This window comes from Thamnophis sirtalis, unplaced genomic scaffold, assembly GCF_051295495.1.
Source record: "Thamnophis sirtalis isolate CommonGarterSnake01/CBP01778 unplaced genomic scaffold, rThaSir2_p1.2 scaffold_9, whole genome shotgun sequence".
Lineage (NCBI taxonomy): Eukaryota > Metazoa > Chordata > Lepidosauria > Squamata > Natricidae > Thamnophis > Thamnophis sirtalis.
In genome coordinates this window covers 46,128,598-46,150,429 of record NW_028261389.1, presented here as the reverse complement: position 1 = coordinate 46,150,429, position 21,832 = coordinate 46,128,598, and the positions used below count along the sequence as shown (strand labels likewise).

Here is a 21,832-nt window from a genome sequence, read left to right as displayed (position 1 = left end):
CGGTTGGTAGTCCTTGTAGCCACACATGTTCTTGCCACTTTGTCACCAGTTGGATTATTGCAGTTTACTGTAGATGGAACTACCTTGAAAACTGTTTGGATTAGGTAGTTATGAGTGCCCATGCCACAGTAGTATTGTGGGAGCTGTGTTGCTATCAATTACTTTCTGAATGAAAGTGTCAGAAAGCCTTGCTTAGGGCCTAGGATATCTCTGAATTGAATTTACTATTCTAACAATATCTGGGACAAAGTGAATGCCATCTTCAGGGAGTTTGAATTTGAGCCTTCTTGATGAAGGCCTCCTTCCTTCTGAGGAATACTAGTCCACTGCTTTCTTACTACATTTTTGGAGAATTGCAAAAACAAGACTTTGAAAACAATTTGGAAATTAATAAGATCACACTATCCCCAAATAATGGTCTATTGGATTGAATTGTGATTGTATTAATTTATTTCTGTTTTTAATCCTATTACTTACTACCGTATGCCATTCAGTTTCTGGAAATAGCAAGGCATATATGTATGTGTATATGTATATGTATATGTATTTCTATAAAGGAAAGATGGCAGCTCCGATCACACTTTAAGCCCAAAACCCAGTCTGAAGATGGCGAGTGAGACCTCGCTGAAATGTTGCCAAGACAATTTCAATCTTACACGGGCTAAGACCCGAATACAACAAGACCAGCATACCTACACCTCTGAAAATCTACAAAAACGTGTGTGTGTGTGTGTGTGTGTGTGTGTGTGTGTGTGTGTGTGTTTGTAGGTATGCTGGTCTTGTTGTATTCGGGTCTTTTTCCATGTAAGGTTGAGATTGTCTTGGCAACGTTTCGGCGAGGTCTCACTCGCCATCTTCAGGCTGGGCTTGGTGGGTGTATGTGGAGTGCTGGCTTTGTTTCAGTAAGTGGAAGGATTGGTTGTGTGGTTGTATCATGATTGGTGCTGATTGGTGCTGGCTGTGTGTCCGTTGTTACCTCCCACCTACCAGACATCTGGAAACCAACCCTAGTCAACAAACAAGTCCCACCCACCACCCAGACTGTTACAACACGAAACAACACCGGACACACAGCCAGCACCAATCTACCAATCAAGATACAACCACACAACCAATCATTCCACTTACTGAAACAAAATGTTGTATTCGGGTCTCTTCCCGTGTAAGATTGAGATTACATGGGAAAAGACCCGAATACAACAAGACCAACATACCTACACCCGTGAAAATCTACGAATATATATATACTATGCTAATAAAGTGAATAAATTGTCCTTATTGTGTGTAAGTAATAGAAATATAATATTATCAATGGGAGAAAACTAGTAATATTCTTGAAGCACTTAATAATGAAAAGCATTTTACTTAATTACCACTCCAAAATATGCCTCTTAATAGGGAGATATTAAACTATAATTTGTACCTTTCTCTGCTTCTTCAAGTATGACAAGATAAATATTTTACTTTTAGAGGGAATAGATGGAGATTGATTTTGTTCTTTGCATAAGAAATACTACAAATAGTTACTTGCAGAATATGTACCAGTCTACTTGTTGACTGATCTATCACAAGGATCACTGAAGATAGGGAGGCATTCTTTTTCTTGAACCTAAGATTTTTTTAAAAATAAATCTCTTACCAGAGCCAATCAGCCTTCAGCAACCCTAAGCTACACATATTAACTTCTATTGAGATTCATCCCTGATACCGAAATGAAAGAGAAACATTTGTGCCATCTTTTGTCTAATTTCTAGCAATTAATATTTGATTGTTTTCTTTTCAGGTACTTTTAAAAACAATTCTTGAGAAAATATTCATCCATCTTGGATTTTATAAATGGTTGCATATCTTTGCTGCTAAATATTACCCAAGCTTCACAGAGCATATATTGATATATTGATAAGCAATGATTGTTTTCTGTTGATTTTAGTTATTTCATAATTAAAATAATCCAATATGCATTGCAAACGTGAAAAATAATTGCCTCACTGGTTTAGTCAGTTCAATTACAGTTTACAGAAATGAAATATTGTATTCTATAATAAAAATATCACAGCTATTAAGCATAGAAGTAGACCTGTCATGGTTTGAATATGTTTTACTGCCTCAGAAGTTGAAGAATTTATCATAATTACAGAAAGTTTAAAATGTTAACAGTATTGGAGAATTCCACAAAGAATTCTGTCCACTAGCTGAAGTTTAGGTGAGTCATGTAAGAAGGCAGTGGTCCCTAATGAATAAGCAAGGCTACAATGGACTGGAATAAGAGAATAAATTGGTAGTTTGGAATGGTGAAGTCAAAATCCAGACCTCAGCCTCATTAAAATGCAGGAGTTGAAATAGGAGTTCATGCTAGAAAACTCCCATGACACTGATTTAAAATATTTGTCCATAAAAAAACCAAAAAAACTAGGCTAATAGAACATAGTGATGTGGAAGACTGATTGGCTGTTTATATTTACAGCTAAATATGGTGTAGTTAATATAAGGGTGTGATTACTTTTCATATTGGCACATATATTGGATTATCTTTATTTTGAAATAAGCTCCAAACATTTATGTCTTTATGGAACCCACATTAAATTCTGATAACATTCATTGGCAAAAATATGCAGAAATTTAGAAAATCTGACAGGAAGCAAATGCATTCTCACAGAATTGTATTTTCACAATACTAACAAATCTCTTTCTATTTTGAATTCTTCATTTTTAAAAACTTAAACTAGCTGCAGTTAGATCTCATGTAGATGGTATAAAATAAATGTAAGACATATTGCAAACTTCAAAAAAATGTGACTTTTTAAATATTAAATTTAGGCTGTAAAAGGCTTTTCTAAGGAAGTTTATCTATTTGAAAGAAACAATGCTTTCTTTGAATTAATTATGCACTTATATGAATCATTAATTCTAATGACCTGTTGGCTGATAGTAGAATAATTACCATTGTTTGGGTTTGTAGGAGTTCCATCTGGAATATGATAAACTAGAAGAACGGCCCCATCTGCCATCTACTTTCAACTACAACCCTGCTCAGCAAGCCTTCTGAAGACTTCCCTCTTGTCTTGGGGTATGGCTGTCTCAGCACAATACTCAACATAACTGCAAAACTGAAGTGGCTCAGGCATCCCGGTTTTAATTCCTTTTGAGGATCTGGCAATTGGTTCATGCAAAAGGGTCACCATTTGAAGTCCTGCCTTACTAATTATGTGCTGCCCAACAACTAAATTTATAATTTGTTTTCCTTTAGTTTGAGCAGGGTCGGATTTTTTTTTATATTATTTTTATTTTTTTGCCAGCAGACAAGCTTGGGTCTGTAAAGACAAGCAAGTACACTGACAAAAGTTTACTACTTAGTTTCCAAAATGTAAAAAAAGGAAAAAAGAAACAAAATAGACAATAAAATTTGCATTGTTCATTGTAGCACTCTTGGTAATAAAAAAAATGTTTGTGCATTTTTATGTGAAGATCCTTCTCGTATTTCATTTGGAAAGATGAGCAAGGTCTGCTTCCTTCATTTTACTTCCCCTTCAGTTTTTGAAAAGGCAGTTTTCGCCAACTTAATGCAAGAATATCTGTTTAGAAGAAAGATATTGCCACAACTTATGGTTCATTTCCAAAGTTGTGTGTTAACTGAGCTTCATCTTTCCAGAATGAGCAAAACACTGTCCAGTCTTTGTTACGATTTTGTAATAAATGTGTACATTTTTTTTAAATTTTTGGACATCACATGAATAAAGGTATGTATGTACGAATGTGTATATATTATATATATGACATCTATTTTGGAAAATGTTTGCCCTGCTGTACCTCATTTTTAGGAGGTGTGCATGGATGCAATATATGAAAACGGGACATTCTGGAACTGCTGGTCAGGGGACGTCTATGTCGCCCTGTGCACTAAAGGGCCAGATCTCAGCAGCCAAGGACATCCATACCCAAGTGAATGTGATGGGACTTAACGAAGTGAACTGAAACTATTCACTCTGGCTGTTTGAACAGCAGCGTTTCATAGGAAGAGAAAAAAAAAAGATCAATCTTGTATTTTCTGACCACATAAAGGCTTCTTCTCTTTGTAATAAAGTAGAAAAGCTCTCCTCACTGCAGTGTTGACTTTGATTTGAAATTGTGATATCATTTCTTCAACAATGAAAATATATAAAAAGTTGAAGTATTAAAAATGCAAAGCTATAAGATGATTGTGGCACTTAATATGAAGAGTAGTTTTGCTGCAGAAATTTCATGAATAAGAGTTGCATACTTTTCCACTATAGCCTAAATGCTTGATTAAACATGTTGTCATGTCCAAACAGATCAGCATAATAAAATAATGTATGTTAAGCCGTTGGGATGGATTAGTTGAGCAATCAAGGAAGGTGGTCCAAAAATTCACATTGAAATAACTTTGTGTCGGTATGTTGTTTAAGACTTTTGAGAGGAGAGAAACATTTCATTTGATGCTTGATTTTTTTTTCCTGGAGGTTCAAAACCAAACCAACATGAACACATTCTATTTGTGAAAAGCACTGTAACTATATTATTTAGACTGTGAGTAGAAGAAAGTGTATATCCCTTTACTGTTTCAAATTTAACTCAGCTATTATATTGCAATCAGATCTTAAAAGTTGGTGCAATTTATCTGAAATTACCAAAGTAAGAAAATACAGCAGAATAATGTCAGTGAAATGTTTTATTTTTTTTCTATATAGTGTAAAAGAAAATTGTTGGCTTTTTTAAAAAAACTTTGGGAAATCAGCTGCTAGTATTATATTTCTATATCAGGTGTACAGCAAATAAAATTCTACATTTTATATGTATTTTGGGTTAACTGGCAGACATAAAAATATAAAAAAGACAACTGTCATTTTATTATTTAACGCAAAGCACTTCCTCAGGCTGAGCAAAGTTATTTCTGGTAACATATATCATGCAAATATTTGTTGCTCCATTATTTAAATACAATTTACTAATTACAAGCTTTTCAAAAAGAATGAAAATATTCACAATTTCATAATATTTACAACCTTGACCTAGAAACATTATGTCATAAAAATTGTTAATACAGCTGTGATCTCTTAAATTGATTTTTCCATTGTGTGCTTAATTCATGTAGTCAAGTGCTATTTAAAATTAAAGTTATGGGGTGATTGCAGGACAAGTTCATGCCCAACTAAGCAATGTATCTTAATTAAGAATGTTGCTGTTTCAAAAGACCATGGCTTTTAAAAAAGAAATACAACTTTAGATGCACTTTATTGTGGTCTAATTTGCAATATTGTACGTTTACAAACCTTTTGGTTAAATTAAACAAGAACAGGATCCATTATATGTTAATGCTAACAAAATAAAGCATTACATGCTGTCAATTAAAGAAATTCTACCTAGATTGTCATTAATATGGAGTCAAGAATTGACAGTGATGATTTACCAAACAACCATGCACTTCAACTTATTACATGTGATCTACTTAACATTGAATTTCATATTTTGTGAATAATATGTATGTAAGAGAAAAATATTTACTGAGCCGTTCCAGCAATCTTTTATGAAAATTTCAGAAAAGACTTAAATTTTTGCATGAAAAATACAATTAAAACTGGAAGCATTTGATAAAGCCATATTAATTAAACTAATCCTTTTATTGAAGTAAGAGAGTGTTTACAATCCGTTTATTCTTGAATAGCTCTAATAGCATTAATAGGCTCTACTGAAACTGCATCTTACAGCAAATAAGTAATAATTTTATAGTGATTATTTATTGCAATAAATTTAATAATTTATTGCATTTGTATCCCCTGGACTGAGAAAGCAACTTAAGGCAGTTTACTGCCTTACGTCATAAAACATAAAATAGAATAAAAACCTGGTATCTAAATAAAACACAAATCTGTCATAATACATTGGGCACAGAGGTTGCAATTCATTACCCCAAATCACTCTGGAACAGGTTTGTCTTTAATAGCTTCCAGAAGGCTGCCAAAGAAGGCATCACCCTAATTTCAAGAAAAACACTGGAAAAAGAGAATTCTAAGCAAAAAAATGCTACCTGCAGTCCCTTCATGTATTTGAGGCATCATTAAAAGATGGTGAAACAATGGTGCAAAGGGTAAGTTAGGCTGCTTCTATGTGAAGAAGATGGTTCTTCCTTGCTGCCATGGTTATATGTTAAGACCATCACTTTGAATTGCTCCAGGAAATACATTGGTAACCCCTGTTGTGACCATAGAATAGATGTAAGAATACAATTGATTTGATTGGCTATCTAGGACCTGATACATTTTACATCAATTGTAGTTTCTGAGCAGTCTTCAGAGTCATCTCCATATAGGTTGCTTTGCAGTAATCCAAGTGAGTGGTGGTATGGTGGTTAATATCACGATTCAATATAATTTCACTTAAGTTGAAACACCTCAAATAAGTTTCTAAATATATATTCTCAAGTTAGTAAACTAATTTTATTTTCAGTTCATTCTAACATCCCCTTATGTTTTTATTTCATTCTGTATGTAAACAACTGTCGCAAGATACAGATAAAAACATTTTTCAGCAGGAAATTTACATGATCTGTTTTTAATGTAACACTAAATCTGATGCAAAGGGGTCATTGTATACACTAGCTTGCCAGTGACAATGTCCACAGGAGTGCATTTTAAGGCCAGGGCCTTTGAAGAAATCTTATCGTGTTCTTTTATATTGCTCTCCATCCTTGCAATATCTTTCTTATCATATTTATGTAGCATAGAGGGATGGGTATCATTTTTCTCTACTCTTAGCTGGTTTTTCTTAATCATCTTTTCCCAAAGAAATATTTTGGTTGATATATCTTCATGATAGAATTGCTAAGATATTCACATAGCCTCTTTAAATTGTGTATTTTAGTTTACAGTGCTTTCTATTAGAGATAATAATTTCAAGACTTTAAAAAGTATTACATATGTGTTTATGTTTTTAGAAGTATTCATTTCCTTTCTATATTTTTAATTAATGTAGAAGAATCCAGCCCAGTGTTTGGAAGTCAGAACCAGAACCTATATCTAATAAAAATACCTGGATCAGATAATACAGTTTTCCCCCTCTTCCAATATCTATGGGAAAGACATAATATTTTGAAAATCAAAATACCAAGGGAAATAAGTTAATTCTTCATCCTCAATTTGGATGAATCTGGAAATTGGCAGTTATAAACACAATTAGCCTATAGTTTGATCCTTTGATAGGTTGCTTGTTGGTGATGGTGTCGTGCTCAGAAGCAATCTAAACTTAGGCTTTAAGGCCCCTTTAAACCAACTGGTTTTATTATACCCTTGATTTTAATAGGACTTACTTTGGAGGCCTGCGTAAGTTCTATTTGAGTTTGTGGGGGCATATCACCTAGATTGTAGTTCTGATTATGGCTAAGGTCTGAGGTTATAGTTGGGTCAAAATAGGAAGTGTGCTTGCCTCTTGTTGTCTTTCTATAACAGTTTTATTTTTATTTTTTTTATGGTATTTTGGATAAGTATATGGTGGGTAAATGTTGACACATGTTGGAATAGATAAAACAGAATATTTGGGTCCAGGTTTGTATGTATGGTCCTTTATTTCAATTTGGTTCTTACTTTATCTTCCCCTGTCCTCTGAAAAACATAAGACGTTAATGTCATATTTATACATTATATCTTGCATTTCATTTGCTAGAGATTGATTCTTCAAAGTGTTATCCTGATAGTAGCAACCCTGTAAATGGTGGTTAGTTAAAAATAATTACTGCATCATGTGAGCTCCATTATCAATTTAGTGTTACTTATAGTGTTTTCTACTCTGCTTCCATCATTTTAAACAACAGAAAGGACATAGAGAGTCTAGGATGACTTGCTGCTTCCAGCTTACTGCAAGACGAGTTACATTAATATCGAAGAAATTGTGGAATAGAATCATTAAAGAAAAGATGCAAAGGGAGGAACAAAATAAACTATGAATGACAAAAATTAAAATATTTTTGAAATAATTTTAAATGATTAAATTGAATGGTTGATTGTACCGCAGTGAGTTTGCCATGTCAAGTTGTCCTACGGCGAGTTAGTTTCAGTGAGTTGGCTGTGGTGAGTTTCCTCATTCTGGGACGGAAGAGCACACTGGCAGATTTGTTTTTATTTATAAAAGAGAGTATAACATATACAGTTAAATATACATTAGATATAGGGATGAATTATCTATCACTTAATGCAGGGGCGTCAAACTCCCGCTCCGTGGACTGGGTGCTTCATGTGCTGGCCACGCCCACACCCAGTTTAGCAAAGGGGTGGAAAGTCCCAATGCGTCATGTAACGACGCCTTGACGATGCAAATTTAACACCCCTGATCTAATGTAAGATGTAAAAATTGTGGAATTGCAACTGCATAATGCTATTAACATTTTAGCTTATTTTCAAGAGAAAAAAGCTAGCAGAGTCCAACAGGCACATTTTATGCCAGAAAATAAGGCTTTTAAAAAATGATTGAAAAAGGGCCATTTTTTTCCCAGAATACCTGGAAGTTACTGAAAGCCATAATAGCACATATTCAGTTGGAAAGTATTCCACAGTGTAAGAAAGGATGTTAAGTTTGTAAGAGGCCTAGCTTTCAAGAACTCTTAAAGAGGTTATAAATATTAAGCCCTTCCCAAGAAAACCAGTTCTAACAAGGAGAACAAAGAGCATTGACAGAAAATGTGAGGTCACATTGGAATGCAAAAAAGCATATGGGCAAAAAAAAAAAAAAGGGGAAGCAATGAGAATTTCAAAACTGATAATTTCAAGAAGAAAACTAACCAGGAAAATAGATGGGCTGTTAAATAATAAGTAAAAAAGAGGGTTAAGGATGATGTAGAAATTGCAGCAATTAATATTACTTTTCCTGAAGGAAACATGTAAACTAGCGAGAGGCCATATTGATTTTGCTCAGGGAGGGAATTAAAACAAAATAAATTCAGAAACAAAGTATTCTTCATTACATCATGGAATAATGTTCATAAAATGGTTGGGTTAAAAGGGGATTGGATGGAGGGCAAAACTACCAAGAGCTGGGCAAGGCAGTTCTCCAAATTATATTTGTATTAGTTATAGGAACAACAATAGAAGGACATGCATTTTACCAAAAGGCTTGATAAGAAACCAACTGTTAGACTATTGTGCTAGGCCTGGATTATTCAGGATTATTTATATTCTACGCTGAGCATGTTTTATCAATGGAAACACACCTGTCTTTTGCACTTAGAACTATAGAATCAGACCTTCATGTCTCAATGTTGTCTATAATAAACAAAAAGCCACTTTTGAAAGTGCTTCCTTATAATCAATGTCATTTAGGAACTAAAGCTATTTGAGGGGCTATATTCTCTGGATTCTTAAAATACTCATGAGGCAGAGCAAAATACTGTATTTCAGTATTTGTTAAAAAACATCTGAACCAAAACAGCAATTTTGAGATGAGAACCAATTTTGAATAAAATTACTTGAATAATATCAAACCTTATTGATTTATCATTTTTTTCAAACAGAAGATTTCCTCTATTATATACAAAACCTCAATAATGTATCTGGTAAATCTCATAAGAGGTTTATTGCAGTTAAACAACTCTAATTGCTGTGGATCACGTAGCAACTATAACTGGGGTAACGGGAAACAAAATATTTTATACAAGAGTAAATACAGGTACTTCTCAACAATGGAGCCCAGAATTTTGATCATAAGTTGACATACCACATGAGTGGACATGATTTTTTTTTACCATTTTTATCGTGGTGGTAAAGCAAGACACTCTGGTTATGTGAACCACAGGTTTCTTAAGTGAACCATTCTGTCTTTCAGTATATGTCTTCTGTTTTCTGCTGGAAAAATCCCCCACCCCCAAAAAAAGCACATTGCAAATTACAGTTATGTGACTGAGGAACATTGCAATCAGTCATAAATCCAAGCTGGTTGCAAGTATCTGAAATGTGGTTGGGTGTCCTAAGTTTAGGATGAGTTGTAATTAGCTTTTTTAAAGTCTCTCATGACTTGGAACAGTTATTATAAACCAGCCATAAGTTGAAGACGACTAGTAATGTTTGGGTAGAACATATTAAGAATTGCTGTAGTTGGTGAAAAAAATTATCCAGTACATTTGGAATCAGGGTCTAATTCTAATGTTCTTCTGGTCAATTATCAGTCAAATTTTATCTCATTGATTCATGTGGGACTTAAATGTACATTTCTCTGGGCTCTACTCATATGGGTGTCATGACAGATACAGGATCAATATTTTCAGGAACAGTGGCATTCTAAAACTGATTTTAAATATTCCTCAAAGCAGGATATTTTTAACTGGTCGCAATAAAGCCAACAAAAACTGGAAGCTTTTACTATAACTTGCAATAGTATATAACTGGCAAACATAAAATGGTTGTTCTGTAATATAAAATCTTTACAATTTGTGGAGTTGACCTAAAGAGCATGTTTCTTAAAACAGGGTATTTACCCTCATGTTCTTAATAGGAATGTATGGAAGGCATGCCAGCCTGTTAGGCAACCAGCAAGCCTACTCAATTCAAAAACAGGGCAGATGCTGGGGATTTCAGGGGAAATGGAATAGGGAGCCATTTGAAAATTTCTGCCTGCACAATTTTGTATATACCATTGGTGTTTAAGAGCTAGTTTGATGACGTGGTTAAGTCTTCAAGTAGAAACCTACAGTCCATGAATAAAATGAATGAATGAAGCCAAGTTGGGTCAGTCGCTCTATTTCAGCTGTGGAAAGCAGGCAAGGGCAAACCATTTCTGAAATCTTGCCAAGAAAACTCCAGAGACTGTCCGGGCAGTTGCTGGGCTTCATCACTGACTTAAAGGCACATACTGAGTAACTTACCTTCGTATTTATAAAATGTTCTTTGGGTCAATTCAATTTCCTTCTGGTACTTTTCTGCTATAGATGTTTATTCATTTAAACTTGGAGAAACTTTCTCAGTAACTTACTGAATTCAGTAGGACTTCATATAAAGTATTTTAGTAACGCTCTGCATTATTACAGAGCTTTCCATAGTTATATTGTCTGGATGGTAAGAGAATTTATTTGTAAGTCTCCCTTTGTTGTTGGCATATTGTGATTATTATTTTCACTTGTTTGAGTTCAAAGAGATTCAGTCACGCTCCACTCCCAAGTGTCCCAAATCCCAATGAGATGACATGAGAGTATATAAAATCTATAGCTCAGTCTGTACATTCTAGATTCATTGCTATATATCTACTTTTAAAGACCAGTTAGGTGACAATTCGCTACCTGTTAGAATAGACAAGGACCAATGATCGTTCAGTCAAAGATTAAGAAGGCTCCAGAAAGACAGCCACCTGCATATCAAGAAGTGTATCACTAGAACTGTTAGGTAAGCTCCCTGTTGGGAGAGCGTGTGTGTTCAGAGAAGCATTGTGAGAGTGGTATTGGAGAACACACAAACCAGCATACAGAGACACTGCAGTTTAAATAGACTTTTATTTCCGTGGAAATAGAGGTATCAGAGTCCATCAAATAGCCCAAGTCATACACAGCTAAGACAGTCAGTTATCAACGTCTTTCAGTTAAGGGATACTCCAAATAACATAGTCCATAATTATACTAGCAGTCCAGTACACAAAGTTTGCTAGCAGTTGCAAAACTTACAATAGCTCACACTGATCACTATACCGCACTTCTAGCAGCCAGCTTCCAAACACTCGGAGTGTTCTTAAAATGGAGAACACTCCCCTGTTATAGGTGGCATTTACTCTTTACTCAAGTAAGGGCATGGTCTCTTTCCATAATCCAGTCAATTATAGTAGATACCTTTACAAAGAATAATAAATACAGAGGATTAATAATAATAATAATAATAATAACAACAACATATATAATATAGGAAGGAGTATTAAATATGCTCACCTCCAATATATATATTGGAGGTGAGCATACCTAATACTCCTTCCTTTTCCGATTTTCCCCACAACAATTCAATGAGTTGAGTTGGACGGAGAGAGTGACTGGCCCAATGTCACCCAGCTGATTTTCATGATTAATGGAGGTATATCCTAATTTCTAGGCCATCACTTTAATCAGGCCAAGACACAACTTACGTTCACCACTGTGGATAAAAGCATAAGAAGGACCTGGCTATATTTACCATTGATTCATATATTATCCAACACTGTTCCTACTCAAAGAGTTCTAACGAACCAAGGCAAATTGCCTTGAGTATAGACTTAGTATATTTTGAGTGGGCCCATTTAAACTTAGTGGAAAAGGAACATGCAAATATTTAAACCCAATCAGTGCTTTTACGTACTGCTGCAGTTTTTACTGATACTGCATAATGAATGCAGTATGAATTTTGGTGTATGATACATACTTATTAACATGCTTATCATTGGCTCAATTTTAAAAAATATTTTAAATAAGCTAAAATACCTTTTTGGCATTTTCTTTTTTAAATAAAAATTAGTCTTATAGGTTCAAAATGATTTAAAACAAGAATGTAGATCTTAAAATGCAAGATTAAAAATAACATTTCAGGCCATTATTTGGCAACAATATCACTGGAATGAGTTAATTTTAAAACAAGTAATTCACACAGGAAAGTAAGCGTGAATACAAATATATATATATTAAAATATATTAAAAATGGCAATGATATTAAATAACTACTTTTAATTCTTTTCAAGTCATATTTTGGATACTTAATGTTTTGTATAGTTTCTGGAAGATTTCAATTTCTGAGCATTAATGTGTGCTCATCTATATATCAATATAATACACTACACAAATTATGCTATATTTGAAGAGACTGAGCTTAATTTAGCAGTAAGACTTAATACAATTTATCTGTAAAGCACATTTCTGGAAATAGGCTTAGAAAATAAATTAATCAACAGATCAAAGCTCTTTAGTGTAATTGACTGATATAATATTGAGCAATTTTTAAAATTGTTTAAATCACTTTGATTTGGTTTTATTTTAATTATTCCTTTTCTTTCGTATTGGAAAAGTAAATTAAAGTAAAAAGTTTAACACCTTGCAACTAGTGGATTCTCTAGTATTGGCCTTTTTAAAAAAAAAAGAGTTTTATGAATGCATACCAAAGGAATTGAGTTTAAGTTTTTTTTTAAAAAGTTGTACTGTTAAATACTTAAATGTGCTGAACTAGAAACATGGCAGTCCATTTTGAAATCTAATATTATCGGGATGATTTTGCACCAACCATTGAATCACTGAACACTTAGAATAATGCAATTTTTTCCTGTAAACTTAAATAACCTTTGAATGGCATGCTGAGTGGAATCCAGGAGGGAAAATATTTTTTCATTTCATTTACATTAATTAATCATTAATTTCTAATTATGTATTTAATAGCGTTCCTGTCACATTTGAAGTTGCAGTTTGGCAGGAGGTACTTATTAATAAATACATAAATAAATAAATGATAATTTTAGAGATACATCTGATCCCCATATCTGACCATTTATCAAACTTATCAACAACAGTTAACATAAGCAGTTTATTTTACTGTTACACATTTTTCCCTAAAGGTAAAAAAGTATAACAATGTGTGTATTGAAACCATTATTTTCACTCACTTACATTCTGACACTGTTTCTCTCTACTCGTCCCTTGATCATTTTTGAGTTTTTCTCTCTTGCTATTGTCGAACTCCTGCAGAGTTATTTCACAGAATCTTTAAACTGGAAGGGGACAGTTCAAACTATGATTTTAACTTCACTATTCAGGGCAGGAAGACAAATTGGATCCCCAAGAAATCTCTATCCAGCTTCTGCTTGAATACTTGCAGCAAAAGGAGGCTCACCAGCAGCTCGATAATTGATTCCATGTTCAAACTTTTCTTCTTAGAAGTTTTTTTCTGACATTTAACCAGAATCTGCTTTCCTACACCTCAAGACCATTATTCTGCTTTCTAAACTGACAGAAGTTTTCACCTTTTGTGTAGCACTCCACTAGGTACTTAAAAGTGCTATCATATTCCACTCAATCCCCCCCCCCCAAGTTAAACACCCTGGTATTTAAAGGATATCATTTCCTGTCTGGTTTATGCTATATGTGTGTTCTCTCTGTCTCTGTCTCCCTCCCCCTCCCCCCCTCTCTCGCACACAAAATCTTTACAGGTCTGAAAGCACTTTCACTTAACAAATGTTTTACTTAAGAACTGAGTTGTCAAATCCAGCTGTGAGATCTAAGGCTACCTGTACATAAATGTCACATATCTGATGACACCGCTGTATCGTAATTTTGCCACTACTGCATTTGCTATAGATGCTGTTGGATTGTTCTATGGTTTAGAGTAAGTAGGAAGAAGCTGATCTGCAATTCTTGCTATAATTTTGAAAGTCATCTCCCATCAAATTTATGCCAACCAAATGCCACCTTTTCTTTTTGCAGAAGGACCATTGCCCATGAAAGCAAAATGAGGGAGCGAAAGGTGTGACTGTAACTTTTAATGTAGGCTGCAGCTATCAATGATCAGAGGGATGCTGTCAGGAAGAAAACCAGAGATCTCCAATCTGCCTGTTGCTGCGAAAGAAAGAAAGAAAGGGAGGGATGGGAATAAAAAAGGGAGGAAGGGAGAAAGAAAGAAAGAAAGAAAGAAAGAAGAAGAGAGGGAGGGAGGAAGGAAGGGAAAAGAAGGGGGAGGAAGGACCACCAGCACTAGATGCAGCTTCAGAGGATATCTTGAAAGAGCACAGCAATCCAGGGCTGGAAGGGACCTGGAGGTCATCCAGTCCAACCCCCTTCTCTAGCAGGACATTGTTAAAGTGAGTTTCTGTCTTTTGACCCCCAGCCACATTACTACATAGCCACACCCACTCAGTCACATGATACCCAGCCCACCAAGCCATGCCTGCAGAACTGGTAGGAAAAACTTTTATATTTCACCACTGGATTAGACCAATGCCCAAGATTGGAATCCAGGAAAACTCAAAAAAGAACAACAGAAGAGCATAAGCACCTTTATTCCCTAGCAGGTGGAATTTAAGCTAGGCTGCTTGTCAAGGTAAAGATAAAGGTCTCCCTGTCAGTTATGTCCGATTCTAGGGCATGATGCTCATCTCTGTGTATTGGCTGAGGGAGCCAGCCTTGTTTGAAGACAGTTTGGTTTGGTTTGGTTTGGTTTGGTTTGGTTTATTGGATTTATATGCTGCCCTTCTCCCAAGGACTCAGGGCGGTGTCCAACATTAAAAAAACACATATTACAAAAGTTAAAAAAAATTAAATAGAATATCCCAAACAAACCCAATTAGGACTAACAATAACATTTAAAAAAATTGATCAAAATTAACAATGATCAATAATTTATTTTGTTTTGTTCAAGCCAGGCTGGCTTGCTGGAAAAGCCAATGTTTTAGGGCACGTCGGAAGGACCGGGGATTATACAAATTTCTGTGGTCGTGTGTCCAGCATGGCTATACGCCAAAGCCACACAGGATGCTATTACCTTCTGAAGTGGTACCTATTGATCGACTTGCATTTGCATGCTTTTGAGCTGTTAGGAGGGCAGGAGCTGGAGCAAGTAAGCTCAGGTCTGGAACCCAGACAGTCAGCTCTGCAGCTGACAAGCTTAGCTTCTTTAACTGCTGAGCCATTGAGCCCTTTTGTAACCCAAGGCTGGTGAGTTTTTAACAGTCCAATCTTCCAGGAATTTGTCTAGCTCCTTGTGAAAACAGTTTCCAATCATCACCTCTGATGGCAGCACTTGCCACAATTTAATTAGTGTTATGTAAAGAAGTACTTGATGGGCTTTGAATATTCCTGCTTTTCTTTTTAAACAATTAGCCTACATTTTCACAAGATTGCAGGGTGATAATGGAAGAAAGAAAGTGATATATTTCAGATTTTTCAGGGAAGGGGTAGCATAATAAAAACTAAAATGAAATCATCAAAGTAATACAAAAGAGCCATTTTGTTTTAATTTATAAAGAACAAAGGAAGTGTTCATTTCTAAAAAAACGGAGTAAGTAAAACCTAAGCCTCACTCTGGCTTTATCTTCCAAGTAAATGCAAGCTTCAGAGGAAGTAGTATTTTGTATGAGCACAAAAAAGGCTGAAAGGGTTACTTTCTGTCCCCTGGCTATACTATTCTGTTGATTCCATGACTTTTGAATTTTTGAAAAAAATCCATCTTAAAGGCATTCTGTCTTGAGCTACTATAGCTTGTTTCATTGTATTCACTTATTGTTAGAGCTGTGCATTTTGCGTGACTCCAGAGCTGAGTGCTGACATTTTGCAATACTTCAAGCTTCCTAAGTTTCAGTAACAGGTGATGTATCTGTTTAAACATATATTGTATGTCTAAGTTTTGTGTGTGTATTTTACATGTTTGTTAATAAAAATAAATAAATAAAATTGGTCTAAACATACATTGTGAATTAGCTGAATTCATAGGATAGGAGGCCTATAAAGTGGCCGGTTCCTGTGATAGACTGATTGAGTACCTTTATTGTTTTTCCAGTTATTTCAACTTTAATGAAATAAAGTGAAGAATCACAGATGAAGAATGCTCATAGGCCCTGTTTTATTAAAAATGATGGTTCTATCTCCAATTCAGGTAATGATGATTGATTATGGGTCATCAAGTCACTATCAATTCTTAACAATCAGATTTTCTCCAGGAGGGTCTGTTCCCAAACGGGCCTTTGAAGTCTTTGGTCCATGGTGGGCACAACATTGCTGTAACCGAGTCCATCTCCTCTTCTACTGATTGTCCTCTGGTCCTTCATTCCACCATTCCCAGATTAGAGCCTTTGCTAGAGAGCTGGGTCTTTGCAAAATGTCTCTGGGGTGGGGGAAATTGAGCCTGACCATTTCTGCCCGCTGATAAACGGCGGTCCGACGATTTATGACTCCGTTCCTCTTGCAAAACAACACAAATGGGCAGAAAGCAACCGCCATTCATCGACGTCAAGTACATTTGTCCCGATCTCTTCTGCTGATTCGGGTGCGAGGTCGAGGCGGGAGAAAAAAAAACACCGCGTGTCTCCCTGAGGTTTAACCCGCCCTTTCCCTCCACGCCAAAAGAGCCGCGCTGCAGGCGTGCACCGGCAGCCCAGCTTTCCAAGTTTTCACGTGGCGGCGGCATTGCCCAGTTCAGGGTTGCGGGACCCTCCCTTTCGCGGCTCCTAACCCAAACAAGCAATCAGATGCTTCTTCCCGATCTTAAATCGCCAAGGCGGATAATCCCGAGCCAAGCTGTTCCCTTCTTGTAACCCAGTGGGGCGGGGGGGGGGGAGGCGGAGGTTGGAAGGCTGGCCGGAGAGTCCCTCGGCTTGTCAATGGCGAGTCCCACGAGGCCAACAATGGGAGGGGGCAGGAGATCAAGGTCGGAGCCCGCTCAGCCCCCCCCCCCGCCTCCGCTAAGCAGCTTACCTCGTGGCAGATGTTGGCAGGCTCCCGGCCAGCTCCGATCCCTTGGTGGGAGGAGGAGGCCGACAGCCGGAAAGCCCCCTTGCCTCGCTAGGAAGGAGGTGCAGTCAGGGGCCGTTTCCTTGGCGATTCGCACCCTGCCTTGACTTCTTCTCTCCCCACTCGCCCGCCCGCCCGCCCGCCTCGCAAACGGATCTGCGCGCCAGCTGCTGGCTGGCATCGCTTCCCGGGCTGCCTTCCAGCCGGAGCGAGCCCTGCAGGTGGGATCGGCCACTCAAGAGTGGCCGGAGTTTCTTCGACGGGCGCTCCAGCTCTTCCTTCGTCTGCTGGTTTCCCTCCGTTTCCCGGTGGGCGGAAAGCAACCCCCAGGCATTGCTGCGATTGTTTCCAGTCTCCCCCCCTCCCCAATCACGCCCCCCCTCCTCGCTCCGCTGCTTTCCATGCTCTGAGGCGGGGCGATGGCCAAGATCCGAGTGGCTTACGAATACACCGAAGCTGAAGACAAAACCATCCGGCTGGGCTTGTTCCTCATCGTGTCTGGTATCTTGTCCCTTTTCATCCTGGGCTTCTGTTGGCTCAACCCGGCCCTGCAGGACTTGCAAGGGAAGGCGGCGAACTGTACCGTGCTGTCGGTGCAACGGATCAGCGAGGTTTTCGAGTGCACGTTCACGTGTGGCGCCGACTGCAAGGGCACCTCCCTGTACCCCTGCCTCCAGATCTACGTCAACAACTCCGAATCCAACGCCCGGGCGCTCCTGCACCCGGACGAGCATCAGCTCCTCACCAACCCAAAGGTAAGCGCCGAGCAAGCCCCGGCCGGCCGGACCGCCTCTCGGCATATATCAGAGGATGCCGCTTTAGTCTTAGCGTAGCTCAGAACCGGGGTTAGGGAAGCGGGGCTGGAGAGAAAAGGGGCGACATTTCTGCTGATCTTAAGGTTTAAGGTTTTTAAGGTTTTAATGGATTTGTATGCCGCCCAATCCCGAAGGACTCTGATCTTGGGCAAAGGTCGGCCCGCCAAGGTATCTGAGGACGCAGAAGCTGCAAGGATGGCAGGATCTAGGGTTACCTGTAGAGGAAGGTTGGACTACGCTAGCAGCGGGCTCAGATGGAGAGCTCTGTAGTTGAAAGAAGCCAGCCCCTGGCACTTGAAGCCCGGAATTTCGGAAGTCTTGTTAGAGTTGGTGAGTGAACCACTTGTATTCCCCCCGCCCCAGGAGCGGGCAGAAGGAACTGCATAGCATTCCTGAGTCAAAACCTGACGAAGCTTCTTGAATGAGAAGCGAAACGTCTTCAAAGAAAAAAACAGAAAGTCCAGTTGCCTCTTGGAAAAAAGCACCTTTGGGGCAACCCTGACCTGGATGACTGAGAATCTCCATAGACTTCCTTGGTCAAAAGCTGCTGGGAACTTGCGGGGTTTCTGGAGTTGCAGAGCAGCTTTCTTTACGTCCCTCAGCCGGGCTACGATGGGCTTGGTCTTTGATTGAAAAACGGTGGAAGGGCTGGATTCTTCCCAAAATAGGGGCTTCCCAAAATAGGGGCTCTTTTTCCGAAAAGTTAGGGAGGTTGTGGCAGTGCAGCGTAGCCGTGACCACTCCAAGGTGAGGCAAATTACAGTGTAGTTGCATAACACACTGAATGATCCGAAGGGTTAGAGCAGAAGACCGGAGGCAAACAGGACCATCCATATCTAAGACACTTACGCCTTTTCTTCTGGTCTATTTTCTACAATATTCCTGAATACTAATTTCTTCTCCTTTGCGTGTTTTCCTCTCTAATTGAGCAACACTAACAGTTTTGTTTCAGCTCTGTAGTAAAGGCTGAGCAGAGCCTGATTCAAAGGGGTTATTTTGGGATTATAACTGATTGTAACCAGAAATAAGTAGGATCTGTTATTGTATGCAGCTGGAATGATGTTAACAGGCAAAGTCACTGCTTATGACATCACAGAAAATCAGTTCAAGTCAATGAAGTTCATTTGGACACCTTGTATCAGAACTTAACCTCCCATTACCCTTCTTCCAGCCTTTAGATAAGCACTCAGGTTAGGAGAGGCAGCAAGCAAAGGGGAAGTAGAGGCTCTTTTTACTCTCCAATCAAATCTTTGCTTCTCTTCTTATCCACTGTGCAGTCCCCCTTATGACATCATTGGCATCATCCAGGGATCTGACATAAGGATTTCGGTTGGAACATGGCTTGTAGAGGGGAAAGGTGGTTTGAAAGCTCTGGACTCACCCATTTCTCAAAGCAGAGGACAATGATCAGAACCTGCAGCAGCCTACAATGGCACTAACCCCATCTATTATCCTATGTAGTGTGGCTTGTTGTTATTTAAAGGAGGAAGTTCTTAAGTACAGTAGCAACAAACTACTTCAATCCACTGTAACATTAGAAGTGAGACTTGCCTGCCTCAGACATTAGTTGCAGACACAACAAAGCTACTAAAACAAATTGCTGGGGCATATCTGTGAGGAGAAAGTCTCTTAGATTAACTATTCTCCAAGAGCATCTGTTGCCTGCTAACTGCCATCCTCTACAATGCGCAGTGGTTAAATGCAGCACTGCAGGCTACTGCTAGATCAGCAGGTCAGCGGTTCAAATCTCACCGGCTCAGGGTTGACTCAGCCTTCCATCCTTCCGAGGTGGGTAAAATGAGGACCCAGATTGTTGGGGGCAATATGCTGACTCTCTGTAAACCGCTTAGAGAGGCCTGAAAGGCCTATGAAGCGGTATATAAGTCTACTGCTATTGCTATGAAACAATCTAAAAACAGACTTAAGAAATTGAAAGGTGTGTTCCTCCTTACAGAGTGAAAATGTCCCCTCAATCACAGGGCGATTAATCATAAAAGAAGAAAATATTCCATCCAAATATGATATGCTGATATGCTTAGCCAAGGTGGCGCAGTGGTTAAATGCAGCACTGCAGGCTACTGCTAGATCAGCAGGTCAGCGGTTCAAATCTCACCGGCTCAGGGTTGACTCAGCCTTCCATCCTTCCGAGGTGGGTAAAATGAGGACCCAGATTGTTGGGGGCAATATGCTGACTCTCTGTAAACCGCTTAGAGAGGCCTGAAAGGCCTATGAAGCGGTATATAAGTCTACTGCTATTGCTATATTGCTATTAGAACTCAGACATTCATGAAATGCTGCAATAATATATATATATATATATATATATATATATATATATATATATATATATATATATATATATATATATATATATATATATATATATATATATACACACACACACACACACACACACACACACACACACACACACACATGCCTGCGCACACACTATATATATGAGATCCTTTAGTAAGCTATCCAAGTTTGTACAGAACAATATGAACCTGTTTGGGCAAAATTGGGCTTTGGCTATCTTTTGTGATATACTAGCCCAAATGGGCCCAAGTTGATTGCTCTTGTCTTTACTGTTAGTGGAGAATCAAGCAGATAGTGGAGGTATGACTAAATCTAAAATATTGCTTGTTCAAGACTGTGACTTGGAATTTAAAGAAGGAAATACCAGAGAGCATGAATGTATGAATGCAAGGAAAGAAAGAAAGATAGGAAAGGAAGTCTGTCATTAAGAACAAGGGGAGTATATAGTAGGTCTGAATAAAAGTGGTTTAATTTTCTTGGAATGGATTAGTGATGGTAAAGGTTTAGTTATGAATGATATATGCTGAAATGTATAAAGGGCTGTAAAGTATGAATTGGTGTCATCTAGATTGTTGTCTAAATTCTTACCTTGGTTAGAAATGCCTGTTGTGCTTCAGGCAATGATATTAATAGAAGAAACAAATTAATTTTGGGAAAGCAACTAGAGTTTGTAGTCAAAGAAATCCTTTTCTTCTGGTAGGTGACATGAAAAGGACAAGATAGGAAAGTGCAGAAAAGAAGCTGACTCTTAGACCACCCAAGTTCATGCACATTAATGGAAAAAGAATGAATTGCAAGCTGAATTTATTTGATTGTTTATGTTGTAAGATTGAGAGGGTTAGTGAAGAGTATAATGATGATGATGAGAGGGTTTGAATGGATGACATTGTATTATTTGAGAGTGTCAAGAGTGGATCTGGAAAAAAAATGAACATCAAAGAAAAGGAAAGGTACTAAAGAATGAGATTTAGGATTACCTACTGACTGTAATAATGGTAGCATATAATAGAGGCCCTAGAAACACTGCTGAATTGGGTATTCTTATAATTATAACTAATAAAATAACTAAATAATACATGTGTGATAATAAATAGAATGGTACCACACTAAATAGGGAGTAAGATAAAGATGTGTGATTGGTAATTTCATGTATTTTCAGAATCATGTACGGGATAAGATTGATAATTGGATGTGTGTTTGTTAGGAAATATGGGGAAATTATAATTTTATAGATATGTAAATACTGGTGGAAAGATGACGGGTAATC

The 21,832-nt window shown here is 37.7% G+C and overlaps 2 protein-coding genes across 8 annotated transcripts in view; both read left to right on the top strand.

Moving 5' to 3' along the window:
* The window catches only part of CNOT2 (CCR4-NOT transcription complex subunit 2), a 78,947-nt gene extending 74,849 nt beyond the window's left edge, over nt 1–4,098 (top strand). For 5 of the 7 annotated variants that reach the window (XM_087723449.1, XM_087723447.1, XM_087723443.1 and 2 more), the window contains one exon: nt 2,960–4,098. In XM_087723449.1, the coding sequence (XP_087579575.1) occupies nt 2,960–3,046 (87 nt within the window). In that variant the 3' untranslated portion in view covers nt 3,047–4,098. The remainder of the gene's footprint in view (nt 1–2,959) is intronic. The other 2 variants (XR_015697750.1, XM_087723446.1) reach the window with 1 other exon arrangement.
* Nucleotides 4,099–17,567: 13,469 nt separating this feature from the next.
* The window catches only part of KCNMB4 (potassium calcium-activated channel subfamily M regulatory beta subunit 4), a 35,284-nt gene continuing 31,019 nt past the window's right edge, over nt 17,568–21,832 (top strand). The window contains exon 1 of the mRNA XM_014070705.2: nt 17,568–18,186. Within this exon, the coding sequence (XP_013926180.1) occupies nt 17,851–18,186 (336 nt within the window). The 5' untranslated portion in view covers nt 17,568–17,850. The remainder of the gene's footprint in view (nt 18,187–21,832) is intronic.